This window comes from Saccopteryx leptura, chromosome 2, assembly GCF_036850995.1.
Source record: "Saccopteryx leptura isolate mSacLep1 chromosome 2, mSacLep1_pri_phased_curated, whole genome shotgun sequence".
NCBI lineage: Eukaryota > Metazoa > Chordata > Mammalia > Chiroptera > Emballonuridae > Saccopteryx > Saccopteryx leptura.
The window spans coordinates 345,842,922-345,862,063 of record NC_089504.1 but is presented as its reverse complement, the minus strand read 5'-3'; the positions used below and the strand labels follow the sequence as shown (position 1 = coordinate 345,862,063).

The window sequence follows — 19,142 nt, the reverse complement described above, 5'->3', positions numbered from 1 at the left end:
GACTCTCTCTTTGACCCTGATTAAAAAAAAAAAAAAGATTTAGTCTGAAGACAAGAACCATACCCACTATTTGAATAGAGTGAATTTTATATGAAGAATTTTAAAGTGAGTTGTTAGCTAGGTAACTTAAAGATAAAAAAGAGGATCCTGGGGTGTCACAAAAGTAGGAAATGCAGAAAGCCCCAAGAGTGATAGTTTCTTTAAAGGAAGAGGGAAGGAATTAAAACAGGAACGTGGAGAGAGGGTTGCCCTGTGGGGCTGAAACTCAGAGGTTTCCAGAGAACTGGCCAGGCGGTGCTGGTGACTCTGAGGCAGGCGCAGTGAAGCTGGTTCTGCAAGTGTTGAGAAAACAGCAAACTGAATTTAGGTGTTGCTATGGAAAGCCAAGGAGACCTGACAGCAGATGGGAGTTCTGTTCATTACTGACTTATCCCCATATCTGGAGCTGCTGTAACGACAAAATGTTACTGGAGTGGTCATCTTGGGAACCACTAACGTACAAGAAGAATTAAGCAGAAGGAAACAAAAAGGGAGGAACAAACAAGTCCCTTCTTCCTCTTCCAGCTTTTTCGTTTCCCTCTGCCGCCCCCTAGTGGTGAAATCTAACACGGAGCGGCTGGAGCAGCTGACAAGGCATCACAAAGCTGAGCTCAGAAGGGAGGGTGTGAAGCTGTGAGACAATATCTCAACAGTTGGCACAGAGAGGCATCCCACAGCTTCCAAAATAGCCATCTTTAAGTCAGCTGAGCCTTCACACACTATTCTTTACTTTCTGTCCCTTAATTTCATTCTCTCTTCATGAGTTTGAGAGTCAGAGTTGGGTTCATTTTTCAGTTTTGAGCTGTGTGACTATAAGCAAGCTATTTAACTTCATCTATCCATCTATTTATTTACGTAATAAAAACCTTCTGATTGAGATGTAATTGATATACCAAAAACTGTATATATTTAATGTATGTAATTTGATGAATTTGGATATAAGTACACACGTGTGAAACCATCACCACAATCAATGCCATACACATACCCATCACCTCCAGTTTCCTCCTTCCCTTTTTTTTGTGATAAGGACACTTAATATCTATCTTTTTAGCAAATATTTAAGTATACAATACTATACTGTTAACTATAGACACTGTGATGTACAGTAGATCTCTAAGATTTATTCACCTTGCATAACTAAACCTTGGTAGCCTTTGACTGTCCCTTCCCCGTTTCCCCTAAGCCCGAGCCTCTGGTAGCCACATTCCACTCTCTGCTTCTACGTGTCTGACTATTTTAGATTCCTTAGATAAGTGAGATCATGTTGGCTTACTTGACTTTGCATAATGTTCTCTGGGTTCATCCATGTTGCTGCATAAAGCATGGTTTTCTTCTTTTTGAGACTGACTAATATTTCATTGTACGTAAATACTACATATTCTTTATTCATCATATAGTGACAGATGTGTAGGCTGCTTCCATGTCGTGGGTATTGTGAATAATGCTACAATGAACACGGGAGTGCAGATACCTCTTGGAGATCCTGATTTCAGTTCATTTAACCTCTATTCATTTACTCATCTATAAAACCAAGACAAAAATATCTATTTCACAAGACTGATGTAAGAGTTAAATGAAATTAGGCCCATATGACGTTTACTTATCTTGTGGTACAGTACATAACACTAAACAGGGGGAGGGGAAAAGAGAAGAAAGGTAAAGAAAGAAGAAAATATACATAGTTGCTATAATCTCTTTTTTTCTAATTGGTTACAAGGCTATAGTTAATGTGTGTGTGTGTGTGTGTGTGTGTGTGTGTGTGTGTGTGTATATATATATATATATATTCTTCCACTACTCATTTCTTGTTTCCTTACCCTCAGCCGGGACCTCAGCTGTCTGGGCTTGCTTCTTTATCTGGTGGGGGTGATTTAACTCTTTTCTGAAAGGTCTGAGCCACAGTGGTACTCTCTTTTTTCAGTTTTTCAGTAAATAGGTCAAAGTACTATATGTTGATGTCAGAATCCAAAAATGCCCACCGAAAGCTGTGCTTTTCTAACTGAAGATACCTCACAGCGCAGCAGTATTTCCTTCAGCTTGGAAATGAAATCTCAACATGTTCTAGATAGGGGCTTTGTACAACACCAGGTGGTTAACTCTTTCACGGACTGGCACAGAATTTCTGACGGACTGGCAACAGTCCGTGGACTTGCCGTTGAAAAACACTAGCCTAGACAATTTGACTACAAGAAACTTCATCGAATTTGTAAACTCCTTAATTTTGGAGGAGTCTGTCTCCTCACCTGGAGTTCGTATCTGTTTTACTAACACGTCAGAAGTACTTGCCACTTTCTGCTCATCAACGACAATTAGCATGATGTATGTCATCAGTGTAGTGGGCCGATAGGATGTTGTGTGGAATGTCAGTGTGATTATGATCTCTCCTGAGTACATTGTGACAGAGGGTAGAGAGCAGACATAGCCCTGAGGCAGTACTCGGAAAGTTACTGTTAGTCATACCAGGCAAAAGCAAACTACTTCTGACTGTCCTTGCAAATGGATATGGAGAAAAAGGCATTTTTCAATTAAAAGCTATATACCAGAGCAAGGGGTTATGTCAATTTATTTCAGGGGTAGTCAACCTTTTTATACCTACCGCCCACTTTTGTATCTCTGTTAGTAGTAAAATTTTCTAACTGCCCACTGGTTCCACAGTAATGGTGATTTATAAAGTAGGGAAGTAACTTTACTTTATAAAATTTATAAAGCAGAGTTATAGCAAGTTAAAGCATATAATAATAATTACTTACCAAGTACTTTATGTCAGATTTTTGCTAAGTTTGGCAGAATAAATCTTTATAAAACAACTTACTATAGTTAAATCTATCTTTTTATTTATACTTTGGTTGCTCTGCTACCGCCCACCATGAAAGCTGGAACACCCACTAGTGGGCGGTAGGGACCAGGTTGACTACCACTGATTTATTTCATTAAAGATATCCCCATCTGGCCTGACCAGGTGGTGGCACAGTGTATAGCACACCAGACTGGGACATGGAGGACCCAGGTTTGAAACCCTGAGGTTGCCGGCTTGAGCCCAAAAGTTGCTGGCTTGAAGCCCAAGGTCTCTGGGTTGAGCCAAAGGTTGCTGGCTTGAGCAAAGGGTTACTCTATCTGCTGTAGACCCCTGGTCAAGGCACATATGGGACAGCAATCACTGAACAACTAAGGAGCTGCAATGAAGAATTGATGCTTCTCTTTCTCCCTTCCTGTCTGTCTGTCTTTCTCTCTGTCTCTCTCTGTCTCTTTCAAAATAAAAGTATCCCATCTCTGGAGTGGTGAACAGAACAATACAATATACAGAGATGCTGTATTATAGAACTGTGCTCCTGAAACCTGTATAATTTTATTAACCAATGTCACCCTAATACCTTCAATAAAGAAAAAGAAAGAAAGGAAATAGTTACCATTCATATTATTAAAAAAAGATACTCCATCTAGAACATCAGCTTCAATTGGGGCCATTACCTAAATTTGTTTAAAATAATAATAAATAATTACTCTGTTATTCTCGAAGATGTGTCTTGTCTTTCCAGAAGACAAACAAATACGTGAGTGGAGAGAAGGTGGGTATCACTACCCTGACTTTATTCAAGTCTCTGGTCATGGCACTCATTTTCAAAATTCCCTCATGGATTTGGTATCATTTTTGGGTTACTACTCATATAATGAGGGGACCTTCCAGAGGTTTCCACTTGGCCTTTTCTGCCATGTGAGCTTTATTCCTCAAGCCAGAGTGCTGATGTGGGGATTCTGCCAGTTGTCAAGCACGATTATTCCAATTACACATTCACAAACTGGGGAATTGCTCTTTGGCCCTACTGGGTCCACCGCGGTTAAAATGTGGGCTAAGACTTTATCAGGTGGCCACCATAAGCCACCGCTTTCATTAGGGGACTGGGGTGACATTTTGGGTTTCTAGGAATCAGTGTCAACACAGTGTCTGATAATCCCTGTGGTAAGCAGAATTTTTGTTCCCATGAACTCTGAGCCCTGGTTTCATACCCATGAATACATTACAGAACATAAAGGGACTTTGCATATATAATTAAGGCTACTAATTAGTTTACTTTAAAATATGGAGAGTTTCCTGGATAATTCAGGTGGCCTAAGAGACAATAACAACTGGCTCAAAGAGGAACTTGCTTGAAAGCTCTCAGTTTTTGTTTTGTTTTGTTTCTAAAGCCCCTTTAAATCTGCTGCACTTCCCACACTTACCTTTACGTCTAGTTCCTTAATTTCATTCTCAATGAGTTTGGGAGTCAGACAAGATTGGGTTCAGACTTCACTTTTCTAAAGCTTCATTTACACTTATTTTCTTCATCTATAAGCCAGGGTAACAGTATCTATTTCATAGGATCAGTGTAAGTGTTAAATGAAGTCAGGTTCACATAAAGTATAGTTAGCATGTGGCACAGCATATGGTACTAAACCAGGTCGTGTAGGCCTCCATCTTTCTCCTTCATGTGTCTCTGCCCCATCATTCTTTCTCCTTTTCTCCTCTTGGCCCTGGTCTTTTTCACTGTGTCTTTTTTTTTTCTGCTTCTTTCTCTTCTATTTTGTACTTTTCCTTTTTTTCTTTTCTCCATTCTTTATTCCCTAAATCCACCCCCTCCATATTTTCTCCTATGCTTTTTTGTTACCCATCTATTCATCTAATGGTCCATGACCTTCAATAAGAAATACTCCCCGCTTTTGTGTTAGAATTTGTCATTAATAATTAACGTCCTTTTCCATCACTGAACTGATTATGCATCTGAAATCCTCTTAGGTGTCATATATGGGAAGCTGCTGTTTTTCATAGTGTAGCAGTTAGGAATGTTTTGGGTTTCCAGTTTTGGAAAAGCCAAGAGATATTGACTTGATCAAAGGACTTGTCCTTTTCACAGGCAGGTAGTTGCTAGCGTTGGATTACAGGCTCAGCTATGTCAGGATCAGTGTCCCTGCCATTCTCTTGGATTTTGTAGCTCCAGAAATCGTCCCTGTGTTTAAAGTAAGAGAAGGAGTCAGGATGAAGAGGTTGTGGGAGCATCAGCAACGAGTGTTCCTTTTATCAACAAAGGAAACCTCCTCAGAAGCTCATAGCTGGCTTCTGTTTAGAGTTCATAGGCCAGTCTTGTGTCTCTCTATTTCTGTAACTCATTTTTTTAACTTCATAAGCTTGTAAATAGTGTTGGACTACAGGTATCTGCAGGGCATAGTGGGCAGGACAGCAGGAACTTTTTATTGTCTCTATAGTTTTGCCCTTTTCAGAATGTCATAGTTGGAATCAGATCGTTCGTAGCCTTTCAGATGGCTTCCTCCATTAAGCAATAGGTATTGAAGATTCTTCCGTGTCCTTTTGTGGCTTGAGAAATCATTTCTCTTTATCACAGAATAATATTCTATTGAAAAGATGTACCAAAGTTTGTTTATCCATTCATTTATTAAAGGACATTCTGGTTGCTGCAAATTTTTGGCAGTTACAAGTAAAGCTGCTATAAACAGTCATGTGCAGGTTTTTGCATGGACATTAAGTTTTCAACTTATTTGGGAAAATACTGAGGAACATAATTGCTGCATTATATTGTAAGCCTATGTTTAGCTTTATAAGAAGTGGCCCAGCTGTCTTCCAAAGTGGCTATACCATTTTGCCTTCTCACCAGCAACGAGTGAGAGTTTCTGTTGCTCCCTTTGCCAGCATTTGGTATTGTCATTGCCTTGGATTTTAGACATTCTAATAGGTATGTAAGTCGGGCTCATTTTTTTTAAAATTTTATTAATTTTAATTTATTGTGTTAACATGGATTCAAGTGTCCTACTGAATATAACAACCTCTCCCCCCTCCCCCGTGTCCCTATTTACACCCCTTTTGCCCCCCTCCCCCTAACTCCTGCCCCCCATTCCCTCTGGGATTTGCTGTCCTGTTATCTGCATCTCTATGTTACGTATATATAATTTCACTCACCCTTTTACCTTCTTTGATCCCATCCTCTCATCCCCCTTCCCTCTGACAGCTGTCCCTCTCATCCCTGTGACCCTGCCTCTACCTCTATTTCGTTCCTCAGTTCACTTTGTTCATTAAATTCTACATATAAGTGAGATCATATGATATTTGTCTTTCTCTGCCTGGCTTATTTCACTTAGCAAAATAGTCTCCCGGTATGTCCATGCCATTGGAAAAGGTAAGATTTCCTTCTTTTTCATGGCCGCATATAGTATTTGATTGTGTATATGTACCACAGCTTTTTAATCCACTCATCCATTGATGGACACTCAGGCTGTTTCCAGATCTTGGCTATTGTAAACAATGCTGCCATAAACATGGGGGTGCATATCTTCTTTTGAATCAGTGATTTGGTATTCTTAGGATATATTCCTAATATTGGGATAGCTGGGTCAAAAGGCAGCTCCATTTTAAATTTTTTGAGGAATCTTCATACTGTTTTCCACAGTGGCTCCACCAGTCTGCATTCCCACCATCAGTGCAGGAAGGTTTGGGCTCTTTTTTTTTTTAATTTTTTTTTTTTTTTTTTAGAGAGAGAGAGAGAGAGTCAGAGAGAGGGATTGACAGGGACAGACAGACAGGAATGGAGAGATGAGAAGCATCAATCATTAGTTTTTCGTTGCACGTTGCAATACCTTAGTTGTTCATTGATTGCTTTTTCATTGATTGCTTTCTCTTTGGTCTCTGCCTTGACCGCAGGCCTTTAGCAGACTGAATAACCCCTTGCTCGAGCCAGCGACCTTGGGTCCAAGCTGGTGAGTTTTTGCTCAAACCAGATGAGCCCGCGCTCAAGCTGGTGAACTCGGGGTCTTGAACCTGGGCCCTCTGCATCCCAGTCCGACGCTCTATCCACTGCGCCACCGCTTGGTCAGGTTTGGGCTCTTTTTTAGTCACTCTTTTCATTCCATTTAGAATGACCTTCAAGGCCCACTTCAAAGATTACCTTCCTGTGAAGTCTTCCCTAATGCTGTCCCTTGCATAGCCCTTGCTGGTCCCAAAGTGATCTTTTTCCTTTTGAAATCCTGTCTCTGATCCTCTGTCTTCTTTGCAGTTTCCATAACTGAGATACTACTTTCCACAGCAGGGTCCATCCAGGGCCTCCCCGCGGTCTCTGAGGGTTCCTGGGGCATTGATTGCTCTCCCGCCATTCCCCTGCTCTGTCTGGCTCCTGGACTCTCTTCATCTTCCCTTGAATCAACCCAGACATGAAACTCAGCCCCTTCATTGGTTTTTACAGGAAAGTTGACCACTCCAAAGACTGTGTGAATGTAACAGCTTAAGGTGGACGGATCATAGACTAATATGCATGACCTCCTGACGAGATCTCTCCTTTCTTCTCTTTTCTCCTCCTTCCCTTTATTCAGTGAGAAATATTTCCCTCTTTGTTTCGTGTGTAATTGTTTAACATCCTTTTCTTAAGCTTTGGGAGTTGCCAGCCTGCATATCCCACGTGGGTGAACCTATTGTAAGTTGAACTACTAAGGCATCTTGGTCACAAAAGCATCTATTCCTAAGGCAGAGGGTGATTTTTCTCTACCAAATGCTAAGAAAATACAGTTTATCTCAGCACATTGTATGTAGCTATTTTCACACGCATTCTTTTTTTTATTTTCTGGATAGTAGGATTCTCAAGGATAAGAATGAACTCTTTATCTTTCTAATTTCCCTAATCCCTGCTTTAGAAGTGGTGGTCAATAAGTTTTTAATGAATGAATACACTATATATGACATCAGAACCCTCTGGCAATGGGCAAGGAGACACCTGATTGGTGATGTTGCTCTTATCACAGTCAGGGGCAAAGATGACGTATAGTCCTTAGTTCATCCTAGCTTGATGCCTGTGTTGGTGGCTAGAGCTGGTGCATACCTGGGGCACACAAAAAAATAAATGATAAAAAGAAACAAGTGTATTTCTTACAAATGAGCGTTCTTTAGCTGTCAGTAATTAACCCATTTTACATATAAGTAGAAACACTGACCATGATTTAATTTATTAAGAAATGACAGAAAACATTTGTATCACAAAATGATTAAAATAGTCAAGAAACAAGATCATTATGATTCCCACCCCCAAAGAAAGGGTTGGGATCAGAAATATGGAAAGACTAGCCTCGTTTTTGGAAGCAGAATAATGGGTGAAGAGCTTCCATTCCCTCTGGTGACATCTGAGGAATGTTACTTGGCTATATTTTGGTGCCTTTAATGTTGGGATTTTTTTTAGGTAAACAGAAACAAAAAATAGATCACAAAGTAGGGGAAAAATCAGGCTCGTGGACAGTTCTCAAAGATAAAATGCACAATACGGCATCAACCCTGCAGGAAGACCAGGACTAGAATGTCCGGAGCAATGGGATGGTCCGCAGGCGGGTTCGCAGCATCTGAGTCCGCAGTGGAGAGTCAAGGTGTTCGCTGCAGCATGGAACAAAACAGAACTCATCTACTTGGTAGCCCCCACACAGAGACCCAAAGAGAAGTCTAAGAACTTTTCAGAGGTCCAGAGGTTGTTAAGGAGGTAAATTGTTCAGATCCCGTGTCCTGGGTGATTGGAAGTCAGCAACTTGGCCTTTTTAGCAGGTGGGCTCGCAGCAGTAGCAGCAGCAGGCCGGACGACAGCAGGACTGTCCACAGTAGGATGGGCGGCAGCAGGAGGCCTGGGCGTGGTGCAGCTGGCAGCAGGTTGGGGGGGTGCAGCTCACCACGCAGCAGGGGGGCAGGCAGGTGTCCTCCACGCGGCAGTCAGGGCGGCACCACCTGGTGCGGCAGCTCATAGCTCCACAGCAGGTGCCACAGCCGGTGCCACAGCCCATCCCACAGCCAATGCCACAGCAGCTGGTCGGGCAGCAGGTTGGCTGGCAGCAGCTGGAGCCACAGTTCCCACCGGTGGAGCAGCTGGGAAACCCACAGAAGCTAGTGTGACAGCAGGCCATGGTGTCGGGAGCTGGGCTGCTTGGAGAAGCTTTAGTGTTGACTTTTATATTGGGGCCTTTTATATATCCTGGCAGCCGCTGTTTATACAATTCTTAACATATCTTCCTTGTTTTTGTTTAAATTTGTTCCTCAGTGGTCCTCTGATTGGCTTACGTTGAAATACTTATGACATATGAACAGCAATTTAGAAATTAGGTTTGTTTTATAGTTTCATTTGGACTCCTCACATCGGTCCTTTGCTGTTTGGAATAGGTTTGTGGTTTTCCATGTTCAAAGAGTCCTCCTAATTTAGTACACGTCAACACACTTGCTTTGTAGAGGTATTTATTCCATGTGACACTGTCCAGACTTCGAAGACAAGGATAATTGTGCTTCTTTTTTTTAAAAAAAACTATTATTTCTTCTTCGGGGTATATAGACTAAAAGTCTCTTGTGTTTAGGACATCAGGACATCCACTGAATTATCTTCTGTCCTTTAGTTTCCAATTTATTTACTCCAACATCAAATCAAACTACCATTATAATTCCTTTCATTTCAACCAGTTTGAAATGTGCAAATGTTATTCGTGTTTCAGGCCAAAAATCTTTCCTTGTGAACCAGATATCATAGTGTATATAAAAGTCTCTAGCAGGATGCTTAGCCTCTGGTAGTACCTCCCTGTTTATTGAATACGATATGAACGGGTGGAGGAAAGGGCATGATTCATGGATGCCTGTACCACTCAACGATGATTAAATAGAACTTCCAAGCTTAGCACTTCTCACAAAGGAGTCCTTCTTATTGTCAAAAGAGACCCGGAAATGCTGAAATTTTTTTCTACATTTAATAATTACACTAAGGCTCAGGAAAGACATCAGGAGTTATGACATTTTGTTTTGTTTTGTTTTGTATTTTTCTGAAGCTGGAAACGGGGATAGACTGTCAGACAGACTCCCACATGTGCCCGACCGGGATCCACCCAGCACGCCCACCAGGGGGCAACGCTCTGCCCACCAGGGGGCGATGCTCTGCCCCTCCGGGGCGTCGCTCTGTCGCGACCAGAGCCACTCTAGCGCCTGGGGCAGAGGCCAAGGAGCCATCCCCAGTGCCCAGGCCATCTTTGCTCCAATGGAGCCTCGCTGCGGGAGGGGAAGACAGAGACAGAGAGGAAGTAGAGGGGGAGGGGTGGAGAAGCAGATGGGCGCTTCTCCTGTGTGCCCTGGCCGGGAATCGAACCCGGGACTTCTGCACACCAGGCCGACGCTCCACCACTGAGCCAACCGGCCAGGGCCGGGAGTTATGACATTTTGAAGACTGCACTGCCATTTACTTTATCCTTCTCTGAAATATATAATCTTGTATGCGATCTATCATTACTACTAATTAAATGATGGAGTTAAGTGGGGGGAGTTTGTACATAATTTGGAAAATACTTGTCTAAGTATTGTCTAATATTTTGTCATGTTGTACTTTGTATATTGCACTCAAAAACTTAAGAAGGGTTGAAAATTAATTGGTAAAAGGTATTTTTGATCTAGATTTGTGTTAACTTCTTAAGAGAACATTTTTCAAATGGGATTGCTAAGTGCAAAATATATAATTGTTTCGTATTTCTAATGCATGAGTCTGACAAATGGTGATGGTGGAACTCACTGGATATCTAGCTATTTATTTTGCTTTCATTTAGATCGGTGATACACCTTATACATACTTATAATAAATGGAGGTGAGGGGTGGGAGTTGAACCTTAGAGATCAATTTGAGTATCAGTGGGAAGAATAAGATAGGGTAAGGCAGTGGTCGGCAAACTCATCAGTCAACAGAGCCAAATATCAACAGTACAACGATTGAAATTTCTTTTGAGAGCCAAATTTTTTAAACTTAAACTATATAGGTAGGGACATTCCTTATCGAGGTAGCGCCCGCACGTGGTATTTTGTGGAAGAGCCACACTCAAGGGGCCAAAGAGCCACATGTGGCTCATGAGCCGCGGTTTGCTGACCACTGGGCTAAGGCATAGGACTTAAAACTGAAATGCTCTTAGAAAATAAGTAGTGTCTGCTAGATACTGTCTGGTAGACATTTTTAAATCTACATAGTAGGTAATACATTTTCTTTGGATGTTTTGAGAATGCACAAGGAGAACGTCTAGTATATTAAAGGGAGGAGATTAAAAATGGTAGAAGTGCATCTAGGTAGAAATCCCATAGCTTTGATCAACCTGAAAATTTTAGCTAAAAGTAGCCTTATTGAGTCAGACCTAATCATAATAGACTAGAGCACGTACATATTTGAAAAATCACAAAACATTTTAATGCATGGAACATTTTATTAACTGATGGATGGAAGCATAATATAATTTGTATTTAATTTTTCTGGTTTAGACTTAACATTTTGCCTTAGGATTATTATCAAAATGCGAAGCCACTCTTCTTGAATTTCAGCTGAATGTGGACAAGCTTAAAGATAGAAGGAACAAAATAACTCCATTTACTGAGCATATTTAAACATTTTATTTCAAATGAACAGAGATATTAAAGGAGAAAATAGATCTGAAAATGTGTAGGGATTAAGAAATAAGGAGGAGAACAGAGATGTCACTAATTTGACACTCTGGTTGGTGCATGCTTTCGGTGTGCTAATTCGGCACACTCAAGAAGGTCGGAAGACTTGTTATTTCTGAGCAGGTTAGAAACATCGTGATACTTAGCATCCAAGCAAAGTCGAACATTTCTCCAGAGATCAAGGCAGTTGTCCTGTGCTTCACCTTTCATTCCTAAATAATCAGCAACCTTCCTTTTAGCAGGTGGGCTCGCAGCAGTAGCAGCAGCAGGCCGGGCGGCAGCAGGACTGTCCACAGTAGGATGGGCGGCAGCAGGAGGCCTGGGCGTGGTGCAGCTGGCAGCAGGTTGGGGGGGTGCAGCTCACCACGCAGCAGGGGGGCAGGCAGGTGTCCTCCACGCGGCAGTCAGGGCGGCACCACCTGGTGCGGCAGCTCATAGCTCCACAGCAGGTGCCACAGCCGGTGCCACAGCCCATCCCACAGCCAGTGCCACAGCAGCTTGGCTGGCAACAGCTGGTCGGGCAGCAGGTTGGCTGGCAGCAGCTGGAGCCACAGTTCCCACCGGTGGAGCAGCTGGGAAATCCACAGAAGCTAGTGTGGCAGCAGGCCATGGTGTCAGGAGTTGGGCTGAGAGTTGTGTTGTTAAGAGAAGTTTCTGAGTTTTGACTGCACCTTCTACGCCGGCCCTTTATATAGTCCTTAGAGACACCTGTTTCCCTAACATTTAGCATATTTCCATGATCCTATTTGCAAAGTCAGTCTCTGATTGGCTAATAACTGAGTTGTTTAGAAAATTATAAATAGCATTTCAATAACCTGCTTTGGTCTTTGCTCAATTAAGTCTCATTATGTTTCTTTTGTGCCCTGTGGGTCAAGTCAAGGCTCATTATGGAAGCCAATCATGGCAGCTCCTGTTTATGCTGGTCACATGACAGATGAAACTTGGGCCAACCACTGCCCTGGCTTGCTTTGTGAATCTGTCCTTTGATAACCTTCAGGCAGAGTTTACCTAAACTGAACATTTTCTTCGTAGGTGGTCACTCAATTAAGGATCATAATTTCATAAACAAGTTGTCTAGACTTGGAATAACTAACCCTAGTGTCATCAAAACATTAGTAATCACCTGATTCATCAACATCCAAAAATGTTTGCTTTTCTAGGATCAGAGTGTGTGAGTTATAGGAGCCTCAGAGCTCTAAAGGGCATTTTTGTCATCAGTCATCAATGTACGTGTTTCCAACTGAGACCCTTAATGACTTCAGCTTACAGATTGTTTGCGGCTTCTACTAAACTAAAAGTATACGCTAGTAATGAATACACATTTGAACAAGTCAAACAGTACAAAGGCATATATAGAAAAGTTAATATTTTCCCTCCCTTCCCCAAAATACACACATCCCTTCCAAAAGTAGTATTGCAAAGATAATCGGTATTTTGTGCCTATTCTTCAATACCTTTCTTCCTATTTTTGTGAACCTGAACCAACATATATACACATATATCCTCTAATTTTATAAAGTTGGGATCTCCTATACATATTTATATTTTTAATTGGTTGTAATAAAATACACATAATTTTTTTTTTTTACAGTGACAGAGTCAGAGAGAAGGATAGATAGGGACAGACAGACAGGAACGAAGAGAGATGAGAAGCATCAATCATTAGTTTTTCGTTGCGACACCTTACTTGTTCATTGATTGCTTTCTCATATGTGCCTTGACTAGGGGACTATAGCAGACTGAGTGACCCCTTGCTCAAGCCAGCAACCTTGGGTCCAAGCTGGTGAGCTTTTGTTCAAACCAGATGAGCCCGCGCTCAAGCTGGCGACCTCGGGGTCTCGAACCTGGGTCCTCTGCATCCCAGTCTGACCCTCTATCCACTGCGCCACCGCCCGGTCAGGCCACATAATATATTTTTTTTTTTTTTCATTTTTCTGAAGCTGGAAACAGGGAGAGACAGTCAGACAGACTCCCGCATGCGCCCGACCAGGATCCACCCGGCACGCCCACCATGGGGCGATGCTCTGCCCACCAGGGGGCGATGCTCTGCCCATCCTGGGCGTCGCCATATTGCGACCAGAGCCACTCTAGCGCCTGGGGCAGAGGCCAAGGAGCCATCCCCAGCGCCCGGGCCATCTTTGCTCCAATGGAGCCTTGGCTGCGGGAGGGGAAGAGAGAGACAGAGAGGAAGGCGCGGCGGAGGGGTGGAGAAGCAAATGGGCGCTTCTCCTGTGTGCCCTGGCCGGGAATCGAACCCGGGTCCTCCGCACGCTAGGCCGACGCTCTACCGCTGAGCCAACCGGCCAGGGCCCCAGGCCACATAATATTTTTAAGAGTACAGCTCACTAGTGTTAAGTAAATTCACATTGTGAATTATTTTTGTCTTGCAAAACAAATTCTATATCTATTAAACAACTTTCCCATTGTCCCCTCCCCAACCCTTGACAATCACCATTCTGCTTTGTGTCTTTTTTTTTTTTTTACAGAGACAGAGAGAGAGAGAGTCAGAGAGAGAGATAGATAGGGACAGACAGATAGGAACGGAGAGAGATGAGAAGCATCAATCATCAGTTTTTTGTTGTAACACCTTAGTTGTTCATTGATTGCTTTCTCATATGTGCCTTGACCATGGGCGGGCCTTCAGCAGACCGAGTGACCCCTTGCTCGAGCCAGCGACCTTGGGTCCAAGCTGGTGAGCTTCTGCTCAAACCACATAGCCCGTGCTTAAGCTGGCGACCTCGGGGTCTCGAACCTGGGTCCTCCGCATCCCAGTCCGATGCTCTATCCACTGCGCCACTGCCTGGTCAGGCTTTGCTTTGTGTCTTTTTTTTTTTCTTTTTTTTTGTATTTTTCCGAAGCTAGAAACGGGGAGAGATAGTCAGACAGACTCCTGCATGCGCCCGACCGGGATCCACCCAGCACGCCCACCAGGGGGCGACGCTCTGCCCACCAGGGGGCGATGCTCTGCCCCTCCGGGGCGTCGCTCTGTTGCGACCAGAGCCCCTCTAGTGCCTGGGGCAGAGGCCAAGGAGCCATCCCCAGCGCCCGGGCTATCTTTGCTCCAATGGAGCCTTAGCTGTGGGAGGGGAAGAGAGAGACAGAGAGGAAGAAGAGGGGGAGGGGTGGAGAAGCAGATGGGCGCTTCTCCTGTGTGCCCTGGCCGGGAATCGAACCCAGGACTTCTGCACGCCAGGCCGACGCTCTACCACTGAGCCAACTGGCCAGGGCTTTTGTGTCTTGATGAATTTGATCCCTCTAGGTACTTCATTCAAGTAGAATCATACAGTATTTGTCTTTTTGTGACTGGCTTCTTTCACTGAGAATAATGTTCTCAAGAGTCACCCATGTTGGAGAATGTGTCAGATATTCCTTTCTTTTTAAGGCTGAATAATATTTTATTGTAAATATACACTACAGTTTGTTTATCCATTTATCCATCAATGGACACTTCCACCTTTTGACTATGTGGTTAATGCTGCTTTTGGTTTGCAAAGTGGCCCCCATACACAAAGGGCAAGGAGGGACCAAAGAGAGAGGCAGGCCACTCCATATTGGTTGGTGGCAGGTTTAGAAAGCAAGGAAACTTAACTTATGAAGCTGTCTTGGGTGACAGCAAGGCAAGCAGACAAATTCAGCTGCTTGCCAAATCTTACAGAAGCTTTAACTGGATTCATGTATATTGTCCAGATAGTTTCAACAACTCATTGCTCTCTCTATACTGTGTCCTTGAAAACAGCTCCCAAATCAAACAATACAAAGGCATCTATAGAAAAGTTAATGGTTTCCATAGTGGTAATAGTACATTTCAAAGGCAGTGGAGGGAGTGAGGAGCCTTGAAATGCCCGGGTCCAACTCTTGGGTCAACCAGTGGGTAGTCACATTCTCTTAATTACCTCCTCCAACAGCTACCAAGAGCATGGGTGTATAAATATTTCTTAAAGACTGTAATTTTTCGTTCTTGTGGGTATAGTATATATCTAGAAATGGAATTGCTACTTTATGTGGCCATTCTATTTTTAGTTTTTGGAGTAACTGCTTTCCCATAGAGACTGTACTATTTTACATTCCCACCAACACTGTAGAAGAGTTTTAAGTTCTCTGCATTTTTGCCAACGTTTTTGGTTTTCTAGAGTAGCAATGGTGTGAAGTGGTATGTGATTGTGGCTTTGATTTGAATTTTCCCAATTATTAGTGCTATTGAGCATCTTTTCATGTGCTTGTTGGCCATTTGTATATCTTCTTTGGAGAAATGTCCATTCATGTCATTTGCCCAACTTTTTTTGTTTGTTTGTTTAAGTTGGAGCCAGGGAGGCAGAGAGACAGACTCCCGCCTGCGCCTGGAAAGCCCCCGTGGCAAGCTCCCAACCCAGTGGTGCTCTGCCCATCTGGGGCCACTGCTCTGTTGCTCATTAACTCAGCTATTTTAGCTGCCTAAGGCAAGGCCGTGGAGCCATTCTCAGCACCCGGGACCAACTTTGCTCAAACCATCTAAGCCTTCCTTGGCTGCAGGAGTGAAAGAGAGAGAGAGAGGAGGAGGGGAATGGGTGGAGAAGCAGATGGTTGATTCTCCTGTGTGCCCTGACTGGGAACTGAACCTGGGTCTTTCATATGCTAGGCTGATGCTCTACCACTGAGCCAACCAACAAGGACCACATTTGTCCAACACTTAATTGTTTTTGTTGTTTAGGAGTTATTCATATATTCTGGATATTAACCCCTTATTGGATATATGATCTGCAAATATTTTCTCCCATTCTGTAGATTGCCTTTCCATTTTGTTACTTGTGTCTTTGATGTACAAAAATTTAAATTTGATGTAGTTCAATTTATTTATTTTTTTACTTTGTTGCCTATGCTTTTGATATCATATCCAAGAAATCATTGCCAAAGTCATGAAGCTTTTCCCCTATGTTTTCTTTTATGAGTTTTAGTTCTTATATTTCATTTTTGTTTGTTTGTTTGAAAAAGTGAGAGGAGAGGAGATAGAGAGACAGACTCTTGCACATGTCCTGACCAGGATCTACCCAGCAACCCCTGTCTGGGGCTGATGCTCAAACCAGCTGAGCTATCCTCAGTGCCTGAGGCTGATGCTCAGACCAACCAAGGTATCCTCAGTGCCGGGGCTGATGTTCAAACCAATTGAGCCACTGACTATGAGAGAGGAAGAGAGAAATAGGGGGAAAAGGGAGGGGGAGAGAAGCAGATGGTCACTTCTCATGTGTGCCCTGACTGGGGATCAAACCTGGGACTTCCACACACTGAGCCAACAGGCCAAGGCCACATTTAAGTCTCTGGTCCATTTTGAGTTAATTTTTTATAAGTGTAAGGTAGGGTCCAAGTTTATTTATTTTTTACAAGTGCTTACATGTTATCATTTATTCATGCTTTCTAATTGCTTGGTTATTATTAACTCTTGAATGAATGAAGCATAATTTTAACCAAAGTAATATTCTTTTTTTTTTTTTTTTGTAGGGGAGAGACAGAGAGAGTCAGAGAGAGGGACAGATAGGGACAGACTGACAGGAAGGGAGGGAGATGAGAAACATCAATTCTCCGTTGTAGTTCCTTAGTTGTTCATTGACTGCTTTCTCATACATGCCTTGACCAGGGGGCTAGAGCAGACTGAGTGACCCCTTGCTCGAGCCAGCGACCTTGGGCTAAAGCTGGTGATCCTTGCTCAAACCAGATGAGCCGGCGCTCAATCTGGCAACCTCAGGGTCTTGAACCTAGATCTTCCGCATCCCAGTCTGATTCTCTATCCACTGCGCCACCGCCTGGTCAGGCCAAAGTAATATTCTTAATAAAAAAAAACAAAAAACACCTTCAGTCTCACCCAGTTTTTGAACCATGAATTAATCCTGATCCTTTCCCCAAAACCACCCAAATTTATGAAATATTCTGTTATACTTGTGTTTAAATGTGTATAAATATATTGTATATATGTATTATGTGTAAATGCATATATGTATGATAAATAGATGTATATTTCTGTTAAGTATACATTTCAAGCCAAAGTACTTATGATGGTTTTAAAAACAGAGCAAAATCTTTGTTATCTTCGCTTTCAGTTTAGAAACTGGGGGAGTTTTTGGAGTAAAAATCTCCCTCTATTTAAAAGCGTATTTCCTCAGAGGGGCTTCCCCATCTGATAGTCCTCTTGCTTTACTCCACGTGTAAATAGAAGAGTGTGATTTATCAGCGTACATTACCATTGTTTGAAGATTGCCTGAAAGAGCTTTCCTCTAACAGTTATGAAAAAATAACATATTCTGGTGCTAGATTCAGAGGTCCTGACTTCCATACCTTTCTGGGTATGAAAGCACTGTGGGAGGTCAGGACATGGTCATAGAGCTCTGCCACTTCTGAGGCTCTAGAACTGCCTATGCTGGGTCTTTTTTATGGGGATTAACCTCCATTGGATACAATAAAATTCCCTAACATTGTATAAGACGAGCAGTGTGGGATAGAAACACCCGATTAAATCTTTTGTATGGCTTTCTATGAAATGTACATCATGGACACGCTCAATGAAGAAAGAGATATTTGCTGCACCAAACAGATATAATTTATTATTTGGTGGTAAGGTATTCCCTTTTCATGGGAAAGGTAATCTGCAGGATGGTGGAGTACAGGAGGTGACCGTCTCTGAGGAGTACAGAGTGTTGGTTCTTCCACGGCCTCGGCAGTGCTGAGCCCTGGAGCGAGGGCTTGGATACTTGCTGAAGGTCAATCCCTGTGCAAATTGCTTTCCCCACTTCTTGAGTCAAATTTGTATTTTGCAGCTTCAGTTGGGAGTTTAAGGTCTGTGAGGGAGATAGGTCAGCGAGGCTCAAATATTTGGTAACCTCCACAACAAAAGCCAAATAAAAGTTCGAGGACTTATTAGTGGTCCAGGGATGGTCAAGGGGTCCATGGATTGAGTTGGAAGTTGAAACTTCAAATTAAAAATCAGCAACTTGGCCTTTTTAGCAGGTGGGCTCACAGCAGGTGGGCTCGCAGCAGTAGCAGCAGCAGGCCGGGCGGCAGCAGGACTGTCCACAGTAGGATGGGCGGCAGCAGGAGGCCTGGGCATGATGCAGCTGGCAGCAGGTTGGGGGGGTGCAGCTCACCACGCAGCAGGGGGGCAGGCAGGTGTCCTCCACGCGGCAGTCAGGGCGGCACCACCTGGTGCGGCAGCTCATAGCTCCACAGCAGGTCCCACAGCCGGTGCCACAGCTGGTGCCACAGCCCATACCACAGCCGGTGCCACAGCAGCTTGGCTGGCAACAGCTGGTCGGGCAGCAGGTTGGCTGGCAGCAGCTGGAGCCACAGTTCCCACCGGTGGAGCAGCTGGGAAACCCACAGAAGCTAGTGTGGCAGCAGGCCATGGTGTCAGGAGCTGGATTGAGAGTTGGGTTACTTGGAGAAATTTTTTTAGTTTTGGCGATGACTTCCACAGTGAGCCTTTTATAAGCCTTGGCCAGCTATCATTTGCATAATTCACAAAGTCTCTTCCTTGTTTGTGTTTAAATAACTTGTTTCTGAATGATAATTGCCCTGTCTCTGAGTTATTTGTTCAACCTTCTCAAAGCCTTTAAAAGTTGATTTTATTTGGTCTTCAATTAGGATTCCTTACCGTGGTCAAGTAGTCATTAGCGTTCAT

General features: G+C 43.2%; 3 protein-coding genes and 1 pseudogene across 3 annotated transcripts; 1 reads left to right on the top strand and 3 right to left on the bottom strand.

The window, feature by feature from the left end:
• Positions 1–7,763: 7,763 nt before the first annotated feature.
• LOC136396154 (small nucleolar RNA SNORA48) lies at positions 7,764–7,908 on the top strand (annotated as a pseudogene).
• A 687-nt stretch (positions 7,909–8,595) lies between these two features.
• On the bottom strand, positions 8,596–8,955 carry LOC136393726 (keratin-associated protein 9-3-like). The gene has a single exon (XM_066366358.1). The coding sequence runs from the start codon at positions 8,953–8,955 to the stop codon at positions 8,596–8,598; it is 360 nt and encodes a 119-aa protein (XP_066222455.1).
• Positions 8,956–11,444: 2,489 nt separating this feature from the next.
• On the bottom strand, positions 11,445–12,138 carry LOC136393723 (keratin-associated protein 9-3-like). The gene has a single exon (XM_066366356.1). The coding sequence runs from the start codon at positions 12,108–12,110 to the stop codon at positions 11,736–11,738; it is 375 nt and encodes a 124-aa protein (XP_066222453.1). The 5' UTR covers positions 12,111–12,138; the 3' UTR covers positions 11,445–11,735.
• Positions 12,139–18,465: 6,327 nt separating this feature from the next.
• On the bottom strand, positions 18,466–18,867 carry LOC136393722 (keratin-associated protein 9-3-like). The gene has a single exon (XM_066366355.1). The coding sequence runs from the start codon at positions 18,865–18,867 to the stop codon at positions 18,466–18,468; it is 402 nt and encodes a 133-aa protein (XP_066222452.1).
• Between the last annotated feature and the right edge of the window lie 275 nt (positions 18,868–19,142).

Coding starts and splice junctions, on each gene's coding strand:
- LOC136393722 (XM_066366355.1), bottom strand. CDS start 18,867: ATGGCCTGCTGCCACACTAGCTTCTGTGGGTTTCCCAGCTGCTCCACC.
- LOC136393726 (XM_066366358.1), bottom strand. CDS start 8,955: ATGGCCTGCTGTCACACTAGCTTCTGTGGGTTTCCCAGCTGCTCCACC.
- LOC136393723 (XM_066366356.1), bottom strand. CDS start 12,110: ATGGCCTGCTGCCACACTAGCTTCTGTGGATTTCCCAGCTGCTCCACC.